This window comes from Micromesistius poutassou (genome assembly GCF_964030765.1).
Source record: "Micromesistius poutassou genome assembly, chromosome: 3".
Classification (NCBI taxonomy): domain Eukaryota; kingdom Metazoa; phylum Chordata; class Actinopteri; order Gadiformes; family Gadidae; genus Micromesistius; species Micromesistius poutassou.
Genome location: NC_140273.1, coordinates 9,253,184 through 9,275,364, shown reverse-complemented (window position 1 = coordinate 9,275,364; position 22,181 = coordinate 9,253,184). Strand labels below are relative to the sequence as shown.

At 45.8% G+C, this 22,181-nt stretch overlaps 1 protein-coding gene across 1 annotated transcript in view; it reads left to right on the top strand.

The window, feature by feature from the left end:
- Nucleotides 1-234: 234 nt before the first annotated feature.
- The window catches only part of tacr3a (tachykinin receptor 3a), a gene marked incomplete at both ends in the record, with an annotated part of 45,684 nt that continues 23,737 nt past the window's right edge, over nucleotides 235-22,181 (top strand). The window contains 3 exons of the mRNA XM_084465135.1: nucleotides 235-605; nucleotides 6,585-6,773; nucleotides 7,253-7,403. Coding sequence (XP_084321261.1) covers nucleotides 235-605; nucleotides 6,585-6,773; nucleotides 7,253-7,403 — 711 coding nt within the window. The remainder of the gene's footprint in view (nucleotides 606-6,584; nucleotides 6,774-7,252; nucleotides 7,404-22,181) is intronic.

The following is a 22,181-nucleotide window of genomic DNA, read 5'->3' as shown; positions in this document are numbered from 1 at the left end:
CTGTGTATGCAGTTTGTCCGTGATATTCCAAACGTGGACTTTTAAAGGTAATTGGGAATTGGCGGTTCTTTATTGTTTTACCCGAGGGCGCGCGCAACGGTGGGCATACATCAACGTCATACAGCGGCTGCTCTACCAGCGCGAGACCACATGTGTAGGAGAGTTTTATTGCAACTAAACACTTCCGTTTTAAAATAAATAAATAGAAGAGAGAGAGAGAGAAAAGTAAGAGCAATGGCAGCCGTGGCACAGAACGTGTCCACCGTGCCGGGGAACATCACCAACCAGTTCGCCCAGCCGCCGTGGCGTGTGGCGCTCTGGTCGCTCGCCTACAGCGCGGTGGTCGCGGTGGCCGTGTTCGGCAACCTCATCGTCATCTGGATCATTCTCGCCCACAAACGCATGCGGACGGTCACCAACTACTTCCTGTTGAACTTGGCGTTTTCCGACGCGTCGGTGGCGGCGTTCAACGCGCTGGTGAACTGCATCTACGGCGCCCACGGGGACTGGTACTTTGGTTTGGCGTACTGCAAATTCCACAACTTCTTCCCCGTAACTGCCGTGTTCGCGAGCATCTATTCCATGACGGCGATTTCGGTGGACAGGTAAATAAATAAAAAGTCCTGAAAGTATGGTGTTACTGGTGATATGCACCCCCCCACCCCCTCCATTGTCTATCTTTATCATACATGTGCTGTGATGCATGAATGTGACACGCCTATGGCTTTATGCATAATCTGGATGTAATGGACAGAGTGAATAAGTGGCGCCTGACTCACGCAGCCTTGTATCCATCAATGACATAATGAAACATCCACGCCGCGTGTACGTGGAGCGTGGCAGGATGACACTGTAAACTCTTGATTAATATTGCCATACATATTGGCATCTGCTCATTTGATTATGACCTCATCCTTCTCCACCCGTCCAAGCTTTCACAGTTTAGGTGCTACAGCCTTAAAGCCTACCCCGTGTGTGTGTGTGTGTGTGTGTGTGTGTGTTTGTAATTTTATGCCTCTGCATCAGTGTTCTGTGTGCATGTGGTATGTGTGTGTGTGTGTGTGTGTGTGTGTGTGTGGGAGCGGGCACAAGTGTGTTTTTGTGTGGATTACTGTGTGTGTGTGTGTGTGTGTGTGTTTAAAGAGTGTGTGTGTGGTTAATCTTTTTTGCTGGGTTTTGTGCCAGCAGCCTTTGTGCGATGAAAGTGTCTCTAACCACACACAAATGTGCGCATCCATTCACACACCCTCTGCTGAGACGCTTATGCAAATAATAGCGTGTTTCCCCCCCGCTTCACCTGACTCCACTAACAACCAGCGGCCCTCACTTATTTATGCACCCTCTCCTCCCCGCCGCGTGTCACCAGAGTACTATGCCTCCATTAGCTCAAACGATGGGGTCATCAGCCCTGCTCAATACATGCTTGTGCATCTGAGTAATAGGATGGACAGAGAGATGCTGTGTGTGTGTGTGTGTGTGTGTGTGTAGATATTCTCACCTGCCCCTCCTCCACCCTCGTTGATGACATGAGCAGTGGGGTTGGAGGATGAAATGCGTGAGTGATTGCCGTTGTACTGGGATGATGGACACTCTGCCGCTCGTATGGATCGCGACCCCCCTGCGGTGTAGGGCCTGTGAGGGTCGCCTCTGAGGATTCCTATCTCTAAAAGTATGCACTCGAAGGAATGCCTCCACGCGTATGCCGACCGGCGCACCAAACAGACCCCTCTTCACCCGATAGTTTCAGTTTCATCTCTCTCTCTCTCTCTCGGCCCATACCCCCTCTTTATCTTTCCATTTTCTCTCCCTCCACCATCGTCTCTCTTTTCATCGTCTCTCTGTTCTCCATACTCTCTTACATTTCTACCTCATCCTCTCTTTCGTGTTCCATCTCCCCCACCCTCATGGTCCCTGTTTTCTTTTCTGTTTGCCTCTTATATTATCTCAAAGACATTTTCTCTTTCTATTTTCTCTCCCTGTCTCGGGTGTTGTTTCCTAGATGAGGGCCTTATGCACACCTTATTGAACCACTTTGAAAACGGTTGGCGTTAATCAAGGGATCTCCGCTTGACGTAATCAGCGTGCTGTTGAACAGGAAGTCCACAATTATAGATGGAAAAAGCTTGTGCGAGACCACGATAAAATACAATGTCATCATTCTCTTTTCTAATTAGTTAATATTTGAGATTCGGGCACAAAATAAATAAATAAATAAGTCTTTTCTATCAGAGAAATGTGGAAGAGTAAGACCAGGACACGCTGGTATAGATTATATCTGTATAATACTGTGGAACTGTGATAATGTATAATAATAATATATAATTTTCTGTGGATGACTATGTAAGATGAGCTACATAACTCAATATTGTACTATGGGAATGTGAGACTGGTTTTCTTCCTTCCTTGCTTCCTTTCTTATTTAATTCCAGCCTTCTTTCCTCCCTTCCTTCCTCCATCCATTCAATCTTCAGTCCATTCATTTAATTCCCTCCTGCAGTATTTTAAACCCCCTGTGGTCAAAGTCACATTATTACACCCCAGAAAGCCTCTATGTTGCCTATATCCAACCATATACGTGAATGTAGAATCCATTTAGGAAGCGTGCACCTGTGTATTTGGCCGTTAAGAACTGGTAGTAATAAATACGATCAATAACATATTGAGAGATAATCTCAATACATTTATGAATAGTGTCTTCAGCCTGAATTCTGTCCAACTGTGGATCTTGTATTTGTTCAGATAAATTATTCATATTAAATATATTTCTTCATACAAATGTATCAGGTGGCTTTGTGAGCGCATGTATCGATAGATAGATAAAACTGTATTAATCCCCCGGAGGGGAAATTCCTTTGTTACAGCACAGCAGCAGTTGAATACACATACAATACAATAAAATATAAATACAAAGTAGTGCTAATGAAAACAAAAATAGCTGCTAAAGTATAGGCTAAGGTAAGGACGAACAGAGCAAACAGGGTAAACAGGACAAACAGTATAAACAGTATAAATGATGAATGATGAAGTGGCCCAGTGGCCCTATCACAGCGGTCGGTATCAGAGAAGACATGATCCACATCAGGCAGTGAAGGTGAGCGGTGGAAGTACACCGAGCGGTGCGTCGTACCCCCAGGGCCCCACTCTCCTTCAGCCAAGGCAGCGGGTTGGACGGGTCGGGTATTTTTGGTCTGAGACGTCCCTTTGAGTTAATCAACTGTGAGCAGGGGCAGAGGACGCGGAGCTGACCTGCCATGTTTCAGACTTAACCCCGGGTCCTGTGTCTCCTAACCCTGCGCTGTCCTGCGCTGCCTCTTGGCCCCTGTGTGTCTGTAAATGGCACCAGGCCACGTTACGCGAGCGTCTGTGGCCTCACTGCTCTGCGTCGCAAAACCGTTGGCTTTGAGGCCACCGGCATCGTGCTAACCAACAGCTAACCAACAGCTAAACAACTGCGAACCAACAGTGGCTATGTGAATGGAAGGTAAACCTCAGGAGAACCGCGTTGGTTGTTGCTAGCAACAACCAACACAGGATAATAATTAAAAAAAAAAATTGGGAGCTACATTTTACAATTTATGTTGCTTCTAAATCCTTGATGATGATTGATCAGCTCCTAAACTGAGATCAGATAACAGGTTTTTGTCTGTTAGATCAGGTTAGTTTGATGTGTTCGAGAGATGACTGTGGTGGTTTCTAGGGATTCCTGAAAAACACAGGGGTACGCCTCTTCATGTTGTGAATTCCCGTGGCTACCAGCTGCAGTCAAACTACTAGTAGCCTACTCTTCACATCTTGAAATGCTGATTTGCTGTCATTTATGTGTGTTATTTGGTAAGTCAATAAATAGTTGATAAAGTCTATAAATGCCCTAATTGATTCGATCATTGATTAAAACAATTATAGTTATATCTACATAACCCTGCCCTAAAATTCAAGGATTGTAAATAAACTGCATGTGAAATGTTGATTTGCAGTCAGTGTTATTCGGTCAGTCAATAAAGCTACAAATCCCCTCATTGATTCAAATAATTGATTAAAAAATAATTGTTAAATCTACATAACCCTTCACAAAAACTCAATACGGATTGTAAATAAACTGCTTTCATGGAACACTTTGCTAACCAATTAAAATCCTCTCAAATGAGTGCAGCTGGTCAGGATAAGACAGCCACCTCCACTACTCCATGGACGTCTTCCCTGCGTAATTTTTCTGTTTGATTAGGTTAATTTGCACCACACATCGTATCCACATTAAAAAGATCACTAGTTGCCAATCAGAAACGAGAGAAGATCCAAGCATCGGTGTACAGACTCCCAGTGTAGAGACCCCCAGTGTAGAGACTCCCAGTGTAGAGACCCCCAGTGTAGAGACCCCGAGTGTAGAGACCCCCAGTGTAGAGACTCCCAGTGTAGAGACTCCCAGTGAAGAGACCCAGTGTAGAGACCCCCAGTGAAGAGACTCCCAGTGTAGAGACTCCCAGTGAAGAGACCCAGTGTAGAGACCCCGAGTGTAGAGACCCCCAGTGAAGAGACTCCCAGTGTACAGACTCCCAGTGTAGAGACCCCCAGTGTAGAGACCCAGTGTACAGACTCCCAGTGTAGAGACTCCCAGTGTAGAGACTCCCAGTCTAGAGACCCCCAGTGTACAGACCCACAGTGTAGAGACCCCCAGTGTAGAGACCCCCAGTGTAGAGACCCCCAGTGTAGAGACTCCCAGTCTAGAGAACCCCAGTGTACAGACCCACAGTGTAGAGACCCCCAGTGTAGAGACCCACAGTGAAGAGACCCCCAGTGTAGAGAGTCTCTACACTGGGGGTCTCTACACTCCCCCAGTGTAGAGAACCAGTGTACTTCAGGTCTCAAGTCAACACAGAATAATAACTTGGCCTTTCGGGTTAACTACCTTGCTCAGGGAAAGCCTGACTCACAAACCACATTCGTAATCTCTGTCAGGAAATCAAACTCCAGTTACCCAAGAAAGTGCTCTCCACTTTCGAGCCTGTCCATGAAACCGATACCCCATTTCAAAATAAGACTTCATGTAAGGCAATGGGTTCACCTGCTCCTCTTAGCAGGGCTGCTGAGAGTCCCTCATAATACTCTTGATGACGGTCCCTCATCCCTCAGTATTGTGGGTATAGAACTGCAGTGGCTTTGGTGTTTGACCCCATGTCCTCTCAGGCTTCCATGTTCAATATGCCCTAGTCCCCTACAGGCTCCTGGGATGACATGTATCTGACCTCAAAGCAACCTTAAAGCAACCTTAAAGCGACCTCAAAGCGACCTCAAAGCTAAATGACGAATCCATTAACAAGGGTTCAACAGAAATGTCAGCCGGCAGAAATTCACAAAGTAGAACTCAGTGTGTGTGTGCACAATCGCAAATGTAACAGTAGGACAGCAAAAAGGCAGAGGAAAAGGCACCCGGCTCCTCCCGGCTGACTTGCTGGCTGCTGCGTTATCAGTGCGGTCACGCTGGGATCACACAGGCTAAACACTGATGCTCTCACTGTGTGTTCGCTCACGTGTGGCAGCAGACGGGCTGCCATGATATCACAGTATAATGCGTACATGTGTTCATGTGCTATTGATATCTGGACGAGGTTGGTGAGACTCGCAAAGCTGTCCCCATTTAGTAACCCAGCTCACTGTGAAGTCTGGCAACGCATCACTGAGGGATGCGTTTGGTGTGTGTGTGTTGGTGTGGGTGTAAGTGTGTGTATATGGTTGTGAGCGTATGCATGTTTGTGTGTGTTTGTATTTCTTTGTGTGCATGTGAACATGTATCTGTATGCATGTGTATCTGTGTATGGGTGTGTATATGGGATATATACAGTATATATATATATATATATACTGTATATATATACACTGTATATATATATATATATATACTGTATATATATATACACTGTATATATATATACTGTATATATATATATATATATATATATATACGTATATATGTAAGTGTATATGTGTGTCTATATCTGTGTGTGAGTTTGTGTGTGCATATACTGTATGTGTTGCTGTGCATGTTACTGTGTGTGTGTGTGTGTGTGTGTGTGTTTGTGCGTGTGTGTGTGTGTGTGCCCCTTTGAGTGCAATCACTGCGGTGACATTGATGTTGAGCCATCCTTAAGGACCCATTTCATTAGCATCTCATGAATAGAAGTTAGGCTGCAATACAGTCGCACAGTGCATGGGAAAGTTGTGCAGGGCCTGTGTAAATGGTGTGTTAGTGGGTTAGTGGGAGGAAAAGTGGTTTCATTGTATTGTAGGTTTCATTAATTATCTACAAAGTTACAAATTTGTTTACTGTGTCATTGTCATTTGACTTAACCTAATTCATCCTGAACTTTGAAGGTTTTATGCTAAAAATATTACAATATAAATATATGTGATTTTTTTTATTGTATGTATACATATATAAATATATATAGAGAGAGATTGATATATTATAAATATATAAATTATTATAAAAAAATGCATCCTCATTATATGATTATGCGATAACAATCAAACACTACAGATGAGACTCTTATAGCTAAGCCCATCTGACCTCTGCCCCTCCCTCTCTGCAGGTACATGGCCATCATTCACCCACTGAAGCCACGGCTCTCCGCCACGGCCACCAAGGTGGTGATCGTGTGTATCTGGGGGCTGGCGATGGTACTGGCCTTCCCCAACTGCTTCTACTCCTCCATCAAAAAGCATCGTCACAGGACGCGCTGCTACGTGGACTGGCCGCGCGGGGCCCAGGACTCCTTCATGTGAGACCATGTCTTCCTGCTTCCTAACTCCTATCAGACATCTGGGGAAGCCTCGTTTGCACACTGGTATCAGGGGGCTGGATAGGGCTGAGGTTAGGCCCAGACATCTAGATAGGCCTTGTTTGTACCAGGGGGCCCGGATGGGGCCGGGATAGGGGGCTCCACTCCCAGTCAGAACGGGACTGGGCCTGGGCTACATCCCAGATGTCCTCAGTCTACCCGTAGGCATCCTTGAGTAATTTCGACCTTCTCTGTCATTTTTTAATTCAATTTACGTCCCTTTGGGGCATACAGTGCTAAATTAATAATGTATATTTAGTTTGTTTTAAGTTGAGGATAACTGTTCAGGGCTGGATCAAATAAATAAATGTTATGTAATATGTTTAAAATCCTTGTTTTGAAGATGATTCATAATGACATGCATTGATTGACCGTAGCACCCCCCCCCCCCCCCCCCTCCCCCACCCCATCCCTGACAGGTACCACATCATCGTGGCCATGCTGGTGTATTTGCTGCCCCTAGTGGTGATGGGCATCACCTACACCATCGTGGGGGTCACCCTGTGGGGAGGGGAGATCCCAGGGAACTCCTCTGATAACTACCATGGACAGCTGAAGGCCAAAAGAAAGGTACGGGGGAAACATGGATGAATATGAACATGAACATGTTGTTGTGCCGTAGGAGCAGAGGACCCTGAGCTGGATGCAGTATCGCTGTGTGTTTTTGCTTCTAATAGAACTCAAGTCCTGGATGCGAAAATGCGCTCTTGTCAGTTGAGCAATCTATCCATTAGATTAGTGCGAGTTAAGGTGTAGGGCGTGATGTTGTGCTGATGTGCATCATGGGATAAATGTGGCACGCTAATTCACTCCTACACTTCGGAGAACTTTGTTTTTTTTACCCACTAAATCAATTTGGAAATTGGAAAAAGAATCCGCCTTTCATTCCAGAAACCATAATAATTGGGAGCCCATAAAACACAGAGCCCCCGCTGTCTCAGAGGTGGGGCGGGCCCTTGCATGCTATTAGGCTGAGCCTCTGGCACAAGTCACCCTGAAGGTTGGCTGGAGGCGTCCTATTTCTCTGATAAATCCATTCTGTTATTCGTTATTGTTGAGTACAATGCACTGGAGATGGACCCCCCCGCTGTGTGTGAACCCATGAGGCCGTGCTCATGGTCATTTGTTTTAAGTTGCTGGCTTCCTGGGCCCTTGTGCCCAACAGCGCATCTAGACTTGTTTAAAACCCTGGTGAATATTTATGGTCACATTCAAGTGTGAACTACGTTCAGTGTTTTGTAGAACAGTGCAGTTGGTGATGGAAACTACATTCAGTGTTTTGTAGTTCAATGCAATTGGTTATAGGAATTACATTCAGTGTTTGTGAATGAATACGCTGCAGTTGGTGATAGGAACTACATTTTGTGTTTTTTTTATGAATACACTGCAGTTGGTGATAGGAACTACATTCAGTGTTTTTTTTTATGAATACGCTGCAGTTGGGGATAGGAACTACATTCAGTGTTTGTGTATTAATACACTGCCATTGGGGAAAGGAACTACATTCAGTGTTAACATATTAACATGGTTAATGGTAGTGGGAACTACATTATAAATTACATTTCCACTTGCATGAAATTGGAATTCGGCCCTATTTCATATTGTATGATTACAAACAACTCCAACATCAGAAAGTATCGAATCCATTAGTGTATATACATTATGAAGCATTGCCATGATTTCTCATGGAACCTCCATCCCAAAATGTTACCGTATTCATCACACTTTTCACCGTATCGTACTAGTTCCCCTGTGCTTCCAGACAGGTCTTGGTGCCTTAATGAGGGCAGGACATGAATGCGTTAGTTCACAACTACTGAATCCCTGATGTTCATATACCTGACAACGTGTGACTCTGCTCATGGCGTCTTGTCAAAGTGCTCTCAGAGCTGTTGAGCGAACCGTTCTGTAAATTACAGACGTTGATCGATGGCTGAGCCGTGGATCCAACGCTATTGCAGGTTTTTTCCTCCAATCAAATAGCCTTTCCCTACGGGGGTGGAGTTCATTATTTACAACGTTGGGTTAGTAATTTATTTCTCTGTTCCTTGGGGGCAGGGGTTTTGTATCAATATTAATTCAAGTGGTGTTATTACAAAAGTGTGCGTGTTTGTTTGTGTGTGTGTGTTTGTGCACACATGTGTGTGTGTGTGCATCTGTTTATATATGTTTAGTTACAGTGATATTGTTGTTTTGCTAAATGGTTTTATATCTCAGGGCATTGGCTGTTCTTGAACCAATAACACCTGCTTACTCAAAACAAATACAATACTGTATGATGCACTGTTGGTAGGGTTGTTGGGGGGAAACATTTATCATTGGGGCACACAGTAATTCAGAACGCCTTTGGGGCCGAAAAAAATCTGGCATGTCTTAGCCATTTGATTAGAATAAACTAAATATATTGCTAAAACAAATTATTGAGCATTTGGATTTAAAGTAAGTCGAAAAACCTTTATTTGAATAAAATCATTGTATTCTTGCATTGTAGAAATACAGATTGTTCAGTTGGTGTTCTTTAAAAAATAAGTCAAATCATTTTTGATACCTATCTTTATCTGTACGAAGTGCACTGAACAAACATCCACATTTCTTGATGTAGCTATGACAACAGACCCATACAAATTATATAGTCAGTTGGAAGAGTTTAATTGCATGGCTTTACCGGCGATTTCTGTGAAAAAAACCCAGATTAAACGCCCTCCGGGCCAAGACTTCCTCACGTGTGTGACATTTAATTATAATTTTTCTTAGAATGTTTTGGTCCAGATGTAATTTCTGCTAATCTCTATGAACATTTCAAAAGAAGATATCTGAGCTAACAAAAAGCTACATCAGCGTGAGCCGTGACCAACAGGTTCGGAGATGGTTGCTCTCCGCAGGGACTGTTTATCTGCATTCAACAGAAGCCCGCTCAGACGTGATTGGTCAATAATACTTTGACTACAAACAGACTACAAATGGAGGCCAGAGTGCTTCCGATACCTAAACCTTGTTGTCTCCAGATTCTGCATTTGATTCATATGTCATTTGCTTAAGAGGTTATTACGATACACACACATGTTGCTTCAATACAGGGGGCGGGGGGAACATCAGAACAGTATCAATCTAACATCAGATTAGTATCAATCAATATCATATATTGATTATCATCCTGTTGGGATTGACTGTGGATATGCATATCATCTTGCTGAAATGCTCTATTTGAGTGTGGTTTCCTTCCACAGAGAATTTACAATTGTAAAAATCATGGAAAGTATATTTGTGGATTCACAGTTACTCGCCCAGTGCCACTTTGACGTAAGCTGAAAGCTCACTTTCAGGTTCATCAGACTTGAACAGACGGTCAAGTGTAAGAGTGCAAACGACAAACTCATGTGTTTGAATGCAGCCGAAGCCAATGGAAGCAATGTACTCCACATTCACTTGTTAGTTTTTGATCTTATTCATAGTGATACACGTGGATTAGAAAACCTTTACCGCAGGGTTGTGTCGCTGAATTGCTCTCACCTTGTACTCCATTCACACCTTCTCAGGCCTTCTGCAGTGCAGCAGAGCTACATAAAAGTGAGAAGCGTTTTTTTTGTATTGTCGCATCAGTTTTAGTCATCCACAATCGCCTCCTCCGATAAATGCCATTGAAGATAATCATGCTCTGATCGTTACAGGCTTTATTAGCCTCCTGCTTCTGTTGACTCAAAGAGTCCCCTGATAATCTCTAGAGACAGCGAGAATGAAATTAGATCGACCACTCTATGCTAATCCTGATCATTGATCATAGACTTCAAACGTATGTGTGTGTGTGTATATGTGTGTTTGTTTTTATGTGTGTGTTTGTGTGTGTTTTTTGTGTGCGTGGGAGTGTGTGTGTGTCCGTTCTACTGAAGGTTGTCATGCTTTGCATGCCACTAGAGAATGTAGAGGGGAGCCAAGACAGTAAGGGCAGAGATTGCGCGCCAACCCTCCCTGCACTTCGCCATAAATAAAACATCTTCCACCGACAAGCTCATTCTCCTCTGGGATTTTAATGCGAGAGTGGGCTCTGACGGGCTCTGGTGCACTATGGAAGGATGTGCTTGGGCAGCACGGTGTTGGTAAGCTCAATGAAAATGGTCTTCGCCTCCTCACTCTCTGCTCTGAGTATCGGCTGGTCATCACCAACACCTTTTTCCAACTGAAGAACAAATTCAAGACCTCCTGGCAACACCCCCGCTCTAAACACTGGCACCTCCTGGATTACATCATTGTCCGCCAAGCTGACAGGAAGGAGGTGCGAGTCACAAGAGCCATGCGTGGAGCGGACTGTTGGACCGATCACCACCTGATCAGAGCCAAACTCACCCTGGAACCCTGGAACGTCCTCCACTGAGGAAAACGCCACCCTGCAGGAAGCTCAACTGTGATGCACTGCAGTCCCCGCACTCAGTCAACCAGCTCAGGGAACAGATCGCCTTACAGCTGTCCAAACTCCCTGAGACACCAGCTGATCCCACCTGGGATCCCACCTGGAGCAGCCTACGCACTGCTATTTACCAGGCGGCCGTAGAGTCTGTAGGGCACACCAGACGGAGACACCAAGACTGGTTTGACAATAGTGCACCAGGTATCCACAGCCTACTTCAGGCAAAACACAAGGCTCTTGCAGCTCACCTCTCCAATCCCCAATTACTGAAGGCCCGCTTCAGCAACATCCGGGTTGAAACCCAGCACACCCTCAGGGCCATGGAGAATGACTGGTGGGCAAAGAAAAGCAGCGAGATACAGTATCACGCGGACACCAACAACTCCCATGCTTTTTATGACGCCATCAAGTCTATCTATGGCCCGCAGACGAAGAACATAACCCCAGTCAGATCAGCAGATGGTACCATCCTATACAAGGACAAACAACAGATCCTGGACAGGTGGGCTGAGCACTTCAACACCCTGCACCTCATACCCAACCCAGATGGACACACTTGCCGACCTCCCATGCCTGCCAACCCTCACCAATCTGGACTCCTCCCCATGTTTTGCAGAGGTACGGAAAGCCATCGCTGGCTTAAAGAACAACAAGAGCCCGGGCCTTGATGGAATCCCGGCAGAAATTCTCAAGCATGGCGGATACCTCCTCACCCGGAGCTTACACCAGCTGATCATCACCATCTGGTCTTCAAAAGTCATCCCACAAGATTGGAAGGATGCCAACATCATTACAATCTTCAAGCGCAAAGGTAACAAAGCAGACTGCGGTAACAGCAGAGGCATTTCCCTCGTAGCAGTTGCCGGGAAGGTGCTAGCACGGATCATGCTTCTTCGACTAGCATCCCATGTTGCCGAGAACATCCTCCCGGAATCCCAGTGTGGTTTTCGGCGAGAGCGAGGCACCGCGGACATGATCTTTGTTGCTAGGCAGGTACAGGAAAAATGCAGAGAACACTGCAAAGACCTGTACCTAGCTTTCATTGATCTGTCCAAGGCCTTCGACACAGTAAACAGGGAGCTGCTTTGGGAAGTTCTGGGGAAGCTGGGGGTTCCACCTAAGTTCAGGAATATCTTGCGGCAGCTCCATGATGGGATGCAAGCCTGTGTGAGTGTTGGTGGCCAACAATCCCCATTCTTCAGTGTGGATGTTGGGGTCAAGCAAGGGTGTGTCCTTGCCCCAACCATTTTCAACATCTTCCTCTCCACCGTCACCCTCCTCTCCCACAAACTCCTGGACCCCTCTGATGGGGTACAGATACAGTACAGACTGGATGGCAACCTATTCAATATTCGGCACCTCCAAGCCCTCACCAAAACCACCACCCAACACATCTTAGAGCTACAGTATGTAGATGACTGTGCTCTCCTCGCCCACTCACCAGAATCCTTACAGCGTGCGCTAAATGTGGTTGCCTCCATATTCAGCACCATTGGTCTCCAAATCAACATCAAGAAAACACAGATAGTTGTGCAGGAGTCCACCCCCCAAACTCGTGTGCCCACCTTCACTCTTGATGGTCATCCCCTTGCCATCGTCCCAAACTTCACCTACCTAGATAACATTCTGTCCCCCTCTTGCGGCATCGATGACGACATCCAGGTCTGCATCGGTCTGGCCTCTGCTGCCTTTGGCAGGCTTGGTTCCAGGGTCTTCCGGAACAGGGGTCTCACCATCTCCACCAAAGCAGCTGTGTACAAGGCAGTCTGTCTCTCTACACTGCTGTATGGCTCGGAAACCTGGACACCCTACCAGAGGCACATGCGAACACTGGAGGCCTTCCACATCCGTTGCCTGCAAAGGATCCTGGGTGTGTCCTGGGAAGACAGGGTGCCCTATACAGAAATCTTTGACCGGACCTACACACCTAGCATCGCCGTGCTCCTTGCGCAGAAACACCTATGCTGGGTTGGGCATGTGATCCGTATGCCTGCCCACCGCCTCCCCAGGCAAATCCTCTATAGCCTATAGCCTGCTGATCGCCATACCTGGAGATCCTCCTGCCACCAGGGAACTACTCACTTTCAGGAGCAAGCCACAGAGAGGAGGGCACAGCGACGTGCACTTAGGCATCAGCGTGCTGCAGGGCCCACACCCTCCAGCGCCACGTACCTCTGTCCCTCTTGTGGCAAAACCTGCGGATCCCGCATCGGCCTGCACAGCCACATGCCTATGCACCGCTGCAACACATCCCAATAGATGTCCATACATTTAATTTGGAGCAACGTCATCATCGCAATCGATGGACTGCCATAACGTGTGTGTCTGTGTGTGTGTGTGTGTGTGTGTGTGATTGTGTGTCCGTGTGTGAATAGCTGTGAAAATGGGGCTGATCTTGAATGGACAGCAGTCAAAGTGTATGACATGGCTAGCTGAACACATGGCAGACAGGAAGGAGAGTGCTCATCACATTATCTCACCCAATTACTTTCCTTTTTGACATTAAAAGTGTCAGCTGTGGTTTTCCATTCAAATTTTTAGTGGCGTTTGCCCCGTTTTCCCCTTCAAATCATTTATCGAGATTGCTTTTAAAAATTCAGAGCTTAGAAAAATTCTTTCATGTGTCTTCAACTTGTCATGATTGCGTGGGTAATTAATTATTTATTGGATTTGGATTCTAGGCAGAGTATGCCTCTTTCAATATAATTTTGCCTTATCTTCTAACTGATAACGGAATACCTACCCACTGATGAACCGAATGAGAAGAGACTTCACCACACAGCGTTCCCTCCCTGGCCTGACCCATCAGGTCCAAGCTGTCACCAGCGCTCAGCTCACAGCCTCACAAAGTTCAACGATCCTCCCTGCGCTCGGAGACACTTCTCTTTCTCACAGCCCCAGGAGAAGGTCAACACTCTCCTTCATCCTGGAAACAGAAAAACAAATAACTTTCTGGTTCTGAGGGCAGCCCTGTCAGCGTATCCCTCCTGTCCACCTGTCTGCCTGTTGCAGGAGGAACACGTTCTCTGTGGGGGGGGGGGGGGGGGGGGGGGGCTCGGTCACCACAGGAGGAGGCGTGTTCATGTATAGATAGCATGTTCTTCACATGTTGGGACCTCCTGAGGTGTATTGCCTGTTGCGCTACCATCAGGTGGTTGAGTTGTACACCACCACACAAGCTGTGAGGGCGGAGTCAGGGTTTGTCAAGAAGAAAATAAGAGAGGGGCTTTCTTTTGTAATGGATTTATGGAGGAGTTCTTCAAATAAACACACAACATTCGCAGTAGAACCAGGACTGTCGTGGTTCTACTGCGAATAGGGTAGTAGGGTGGTAGGAATAGGGTAATAGGGTGGTAGGAATAGGGTAGTAGGGTGGTATGAATAGGGTAGGAGGGTGGTAAGAATAGGGTAGAAGAGGGGTATGAATAGGGTAGTAGGGGGGTAGGAATAGGGTAGTAGGGGGGTAGAAATAGGGTAGTAGGATGGTAAGAATAGGGTAGCAGGGTGGTAGTAATAAGGTAGTAGGGGGGTATGAATAGGGTAGTAGGGTAGTACTGATTTCCGCAGTAGAATTCAGTACTACACTAGTACTGAATTCTACTGCAGGGGTAAGGTATATGACTCCCAGTCCAAAGGGTTCTGGGTTTGAAGCCACATTCCTGTAGTCTACCTGTAGGGGGCCTGTAGCCTAACCCTATCTGCTTCTTAACTGTGTGGTAAAACATTTCCTCATTAGAATTTAGGGTTTTGTGCACTTACAATTTTATATACCCTGGACTGGTTGCACACATTTCAATACGTGTCCAAGTAGAGATTGCCTCGGCTGCAGTACTGACCCGTATTATCCCTTTCAACCGTGTCTCGGAGCAGACGTTCTGTCAGCTTTAGGCCTCCCCACACTAAGAGCATCAACAAAGGCTGACATTTCTTGTGTCGTTGAATTCCCAGGAGGCTCATTAATCCTGAAAGGATGAGAGGCTCCTCACTGTAGAGGTGGAGCATATTAAGCATATAACTCATTATAACGCCACGGTGCATGGAGCATAGCATATACAGAGTCACTCATTATAAAGCTCATACACAATGACGGTACTAAAAAAGTATCACACCCCCCTACTTCCTAGAACTTTCCGCCCAAAACTGTTTTCATTTGTATTTGAATTCCCACTGAAACAGTGGGTTAACCGACACTTAAACACACCTAAACCTAACTGTAACCGTAACCCGTGAACCTTACCATAACCCTAACCCTTACCGTAACCGTAACCCGTGAACCTTACCATAACCCTTACCATAACCTTAACCCGTGAACCTTACCATAACCCGTAAACCTTACCATAACTGGGTTGATTTGCAAAAGTAAAACCAGATCTGCTGGACCAGGTCCAGAGAGGTGGAGCTGGACCAGGTCCAGAGAGGTGGAGCTGGACCAGGTCCAGAGAGGGTGGAGCTGGACAAGGTCCAGAGAGGTGGACCAGGTCCAGAGAGGTGGAGCTGGACTAGATCCAGAGAGGTGGAGCTGGACCAGGTCCAGAGAGGGTGGAGCTGGACAAGGTCCAGAGAGGTGGACCAGGTCCAGAGAGATGGAGCTGGAATAGGTCCAGAGAGGTGGAGCTAGACCAGGTCCAGAGAGGGTGGAGCTAGGTCCAGAGAGGTGGTGCTGGACGTCAAGCTCCACCCATTTGGCTCTGCAGTGAGGACCACAGCAGGTGGGGGTGGAATAAATAGACCTAACACCTATAAAAGCGCACTTGCGGTGTGCAAGGGATGATTAATCAACACGGGGGCGGAATCTGAACCGCTTGAGCTTTACCCTTGTGTACAAATAACCCATCTCTCTCTTGGGGGGGATTTCATCCACAAAATTGAACAATAACAACAGCAGAACATAACATCTTCAACCCAGCTAGGTGGCTTTACTGAGCTCCTTAGATACCAGGACACAGGTAGATAATGTAGAAACTCTGTTGTGCATAGATAGGTCAATGCACCACAGGCGTGCAGCCTCACCCAGCTCTAATCAGCACGACCGGGCCAGGTGAGGCTGCTTCAACCAGCCATCAAAACACCCACATTCTCAGTGAGAGACCAGGACACAGGTAGATGATGTAGAAACAAGTTTATTTGTGAGTTGGTAAGATGTTAAAAGGTGAGCAGATGTACCTTGGTGACATTTCAGAGCAAGTGTGTGTGGTGATGGCTGTGTTAACCTGTGTGCATTGATAGGTCAATGCAGCCTCGCACATCTCCCTCCAGGGTCTAATAAGCACACCTCTGGCCTGGTGAGGCCGCTTCAACCAGCCATCAAACACACATTCTCAGCGAGATGTGATCTATGCCATTTCTCTATTTTTTGCCATTACTCAGTAGAAAGGCACTCTAAAGTGTGTTGGCACAATGGAAGCTCTCCCAGTGTTGCTTGTACCACCCCTGGGGTCACCCAATGCCCCCCTGCTGTGCGAGTTCCACTCGTCACGGCAGGAGGTGGTCCGCAAAGACAGGACATACGTGACGAGAATGTTCGTCAACTCAAGTCTGTCACCGGGTCTCTCTGTCTGTCTCTCTCGATCTTTCTGTCTATCTCTGTCTCTTTCTCATTCTGTCTCTGTCTGTCTGTCTGTTTGTCTGTGTGTCTCTCTGTCTGGCTGTCTCTCTCGATCTTTCTTTGTCTGTCTATTTGTCTGTCACTGTCCCTCTCTCTCTGTCTATCTGTCTGTCTGTCTCTTTGTCTGCGTCTTTCTGTGTCTTTGTCTCTCTCTCTCCCTATATATATACTGTGTTTATAGATACATATACAATTGCATATCTCTACTAGGAGAGAAATGAAAACCAACGTTTGATGTAGAGTGATGAAACCCTCTACGTCCTCTGTCTCTCTCAGTCTCTTAGTCTCTCTTTCTCTTACTCTCTCTCCCTCGCTCTCTCTCTGATGAAATATGATGAGCACAATGGCACAGAGGCTTGGGTATGGTGGTGGCACCATGAGGGATTGTGGAGAGTGGTCCTGTTAAAGTGCCCTGCCATAGATGGCCCTGCTAGTGTTGAGAGGCTGGACAATCCCAGCATACAATCCTGTCTCTCTACAAATAGGTTATATTTCCGGTGAAATGTAGGTGACCGTACTTTTCATTGTATGAGTTGGACTGGAGATAAATAGATGAGTCAGACTTTAGAGTATCTGAAGGCCTCATAATTACATTTAGCCATTTTGCAGATGCTTTTACACCAAGTGACTCAAAAGTGATGCCGTGAAACAATCGCAGCATATCATAAAAGTACCTTTATGGAGCACTGTTTAAACCAAGAGCATGCAATTTAAATGAAAGTAAAAAGATTCAAAGTTTAAAAAAAAAAGTGGACAGAATGCAGAGTAAAATCATGTCAATCCAACCCGGTATCACGCGATTTCGTGCTCATGCGCACGAACGTTAATCTATTGAATCGTGTCCCACAGCACGATTGTCCGACTTTTTTCGTTCTACACAGAACGAAATGTAAACCAATGCATTCTGAATGGGAGCGTTTCTCCGATTTTTTCGTGCTACACAGAACGAAATGTAAACCGATGCATTCTTAATGGGAGCGTTTCTCCGATTTTTTTCGTGCTACACAGAACGAAATGTAAACCAATGCATTTTGAATGGCAGCGTCAGAGAGAGAGAGAGTGAGTGAGTGTGTGTGCAGACAGTACAGTGCACCCTCTAGTTATATACAGTATATCAATATGTCCGATTTTTTAAGCAGACCTCCTCAAAAACTGAAACAAACGTCCCCCACAGAACGAAATGTAAACCAATGCATTCTGAATGGGAGCGTTTCTTCGATTATTTCGTGCTACACAGAACGAAATGTAAACCAATGCATTTTGAGTGGCAGCGTTTTTTTCGTGCTACACAGAACGAAATGTAAACCGATGCATCCTGAATGGGAGCGTTTCTCCGATTTTTTTCGTGATACATAGAACGAAATGTAAACCAATGCATTTTTAATGGCAGCGTTTTTCAGACGAGAGAGAGAGAGCGAGAGAGAGAGAGAGAGAGAGAGAGAGAGAGAGAGAGAGAGAGAGAGAGAGAGAGAGTGTGTGTGTGTGTGTGTGTGTGTGTGTGTGTGTGTGTGTGTGTGTGTGTGTGTGTGTGTGTGTGTGTGTGTGTGTGTGTGTGTGTGTGTGTGTGTGTGTGTGTGTGTGTGTGTGTGCAGACAGTACAGTGCACCCTCTAGTTATATGTATGTCAATATTTCCGATCTTTAAGCAGACCTCCTCAAAAAATGAAACGAACGTGCTCCACAGAACGAAATGTAAACCAATGCATTCTGAATGGGAGCGTTTCTCCGATTATTTCGTGCTACACAGAACGAAATGTAAACCGATGCATTTTGAGTGGCAGCGTTTTTTTCGTGCTACACTGAACGAAATGTAAACCTATGCATCGTGAATGGGAGCGTTTCTCCGATTTCTTCGTGCTACATAGAATGAAATGTAAACCAATGCAGTGTGTGTGTGTGTGTGTGTGTGTGTGTGTGTGTGTGTGTGTGTGTCAATATTTCCGATTTTGCAGAAGACCCCCTCAAAGACTGAAACGTATTTTTCGTGCTCCACAGAACGAAACGAGAGAGAGAAAGAGAGAGAGAGAGAGAGAGAGATAGAGAGAGAGAGAGAGAGAGAGAGAGAGAGAGAGAGAGGCTTCAGAAGGGGTGTGCGCAGATAGTACACTGCACCCTAGTTATTTTTATGCCAAAACCACAATTGCATCAAAGGGTAAATGTAATGTATTAGGGATACAACTGATTTCCCTGCTTTTAAGAGCAGACCTCCTCAAAAACATTTCGTGCTCATGTGCACGAACGTTAATCTATTGAATCGTGTCCCAAAGCACGATTGTCTGACTTATTTCGTATTACACAGAACGAAATTCAAACCATAGCCTTTCAATTGGGATATTTTCTTTGACTATAGAAGGGGTGTGCGCAGATAGTACAGTGCACCCTCTAGTTATTTATGTGTCAAAACAACAAATGCATCAAAGGGTAAATGTAGTGTATTAGGGATACAACTGATTTCCCTGCTTTTAAGAGCAGACCTCCTCAAAAACATTTCGTGCTCATTTGCACGAACGTTAATCTATTGAATCGTGTCCCAAAGCACGATTGTCTGACTTATTTCGTATTACACAGAACGAAATTCAAACCATAGCCTTTCAATTTGGATTTTTTCTTCGACTATAGAAGGGGTGTGCGCAGATAGTACAATGCACCCTCTAGTTATTTATGTGTCAAAACAACAAATGCATCAAAGGGTAAATGTAGTGTATTAGGGCTACTCTGATTTTCCCGGTTTTTACAGCAGACCTCCTCAAAAACATTTCGTGCTCATGCGCACAAAAGTTAATCTATTGAATCGTGTCCCAGAGCACGATTGTCTGACTTTTTTCGTTCTACGCAGAACGAAATGTTAACCCATGCGTTGGAGCGTTTCTCAGAATATAAACATGTAAGGTCTATATATATATACATAGGCGTCAGTTACGCTGGGGACGCTGGGGACAAGTCCCCACCAGTTTTCGTCAAGATTCATTTTGTACCCAGCACTTAAAAAGACAAAAAACTTGAGTTTAATTATTATGGATTATTACACGGCTCTTCTCAATGCTGTGGTATGCGCTGTTCACTTGCATGGTCCTTCCGGACTTGCAGTGGTGAATTATTTTTCGATAATTGACCGTTGTATAATGTCCGCTGTCAAGGAAAGTGGCTCTGATTCACGTCTCTCGTATCACTCCGCAAGTAGTCCGGTAACTTATCAACCCCAGCGTATTTGGTTGCTAAGCAACGTCAACGTCTTTGGCGGACTATTTCTCTGCTGATCAACACTACGAATGGTAATAACAAATGAATTGTAAAAAGACACACAAAAAAAAGGCGCGATCGGGATTGTTGACGTGGTTGTTGACGGGGGGGGGGGGGCGCGCGATCGGGATTGTTGAGGGGGGGGGGGGGCGCGCGCCCTAGGATGTTCATGTTTAATAGACATGTTTCATTTGGGCGCCCCCAACACATTTTGCCGCCCTAGGCGATCGCCTAGTTCGCCTATGGCAATCGCCGGGCCTGAGAACAAGACCCTTCAGGGCGAGACACCTTCGCATCGCGCGGTGTCCGGTTCGCCCTGTCGGGGCTTATTTTCCCGATAATGACCGGCGTTCTATAGATTATCCCTTACTTATTTTTGTATGAGCTGCCAGCCTGGCTTGGACAATGAATGAGGTATTAATACCAATACTCTTTGGCTGGGATGCAATGATGAGGCATCAGACAATCAAGTCGTTTTAGCCTGAATACATGAAGGTAAAAAGCACCAGAGCAGGTCGGTAGTACCATGGATACAGAGCGATCACCTGTTGAACTAAATGGATGTGGTAGGCGACACCACGGGATGCATCTGCAGACCACTGCCACATAAATAAAGGTAAGACGCGATATTTATTGCTTAAGATTTGCTGGTGCTGTGGTGAGGTGTTTTGTGTTTTTTTGCACTCAAGTGGTCGGCTGTTTTAACTCGATTGAAGTTAGCCATAGCCACCAAGTAGCCTAACTTATCCATGGTTTGCGTTCGTACAGCGTTGGGTGTAGTGGAGATGACGATAGTGGAGTAATTAGTGGAATAATCGTATTGGGGAGTGCATGAGTTTTGGTCAGAATGCCTGATGTAGATTGGATGGATGCGTGTTGTTGAATTGAGAACAGCCCATGATGTGATACAGCGTTCAGCTGTGCAACAAATATGTGTTGCTTTTTTAATCAGTTTCGACATTTGTAGTGCTGTGTGTAGCCACACGTTTGCCCCTTCACAACTTAAACACGTAGTTAGTTTGCTTTCCTAGCTCCTCTTTGTTTGTGTTGGTAGCTTTCCACTGTCGGTGGAAAAGCGACAATAGTGGGTCATAGAATATGTCCAATGCTTTTTGCTTCCCGTGGGTCGTTTGGCCTCTCGTGGGCCGTTTGGGCCGGCCAATCACGGAGCGGCATGCTTGTTGGGGTCGTGACGGCGGCCCCGCATTATCTATCTCAACCCCCCCCCCCCCTCAACAATTACACCCGCGGCCGGTTATAATGCAAATGCCCGGGCCGTTTTTTGCTCCCAGTCCGTCACTGAGTAAGCTACATGGGTATGCCGTCTTTCATAACCTTTCACTACCTGCATTAAAGAGAAAAAAAAGATTGCATCCTCATTGTACCCAGCACTTCTGAAAATGCACTTTTGAATGCGTCTCTGTCCCCAGCACATTTCAAACCAAACTGACGCCCGTGTATATATATATATATAATATAATTAATCTAGATTAATCTAGATTAAAATGGCTCATTAGAATTCTGCCGAAGGCATTCATAATATGTGTGTGCTACCTAAATAATGACTAAAAGTAAGTCTTTGAGAACGGGTTTCTCAAGCCAGGTGGCGCATTAGACCAGGGGCTCATCTCCTGTTTCCAAAATGCATCACAAACTCTAGTATAACTTACTACACGCTTACTATCACAAACTCAAACACGGGAAAATATAACGGCACCGGGACGCGCCCTCGCTACAGGTCCACGGCACGCTCGTCTCCGGTGCGCGTCGCGGCAGCAGCGGCAGCCGGGGCGGCGGTGGGGGCGGCGTTGACGGCAGACGGCTGGTACGCGTCCGCCTACCGCCGTACCAAGGCGGGCAGCTCGGAGGAGTGTCATCGCTCACCCAAGTTGTTTCTATTATCATTGCTACATTGTCTCCAGCATATGGCGCGATTATGGACATTATATTTTATTAAACACTCAGCTTCTGTTTACTTCAACTTTGAGAATAGATTAACGGCGATATTTTTTTTTATCGCCCGATAAGAGTCTCGCGTTAACGCAGCACGTTAACGCCGATAACGGCCCACCACTAATATATATATATTTATATTTATTTAT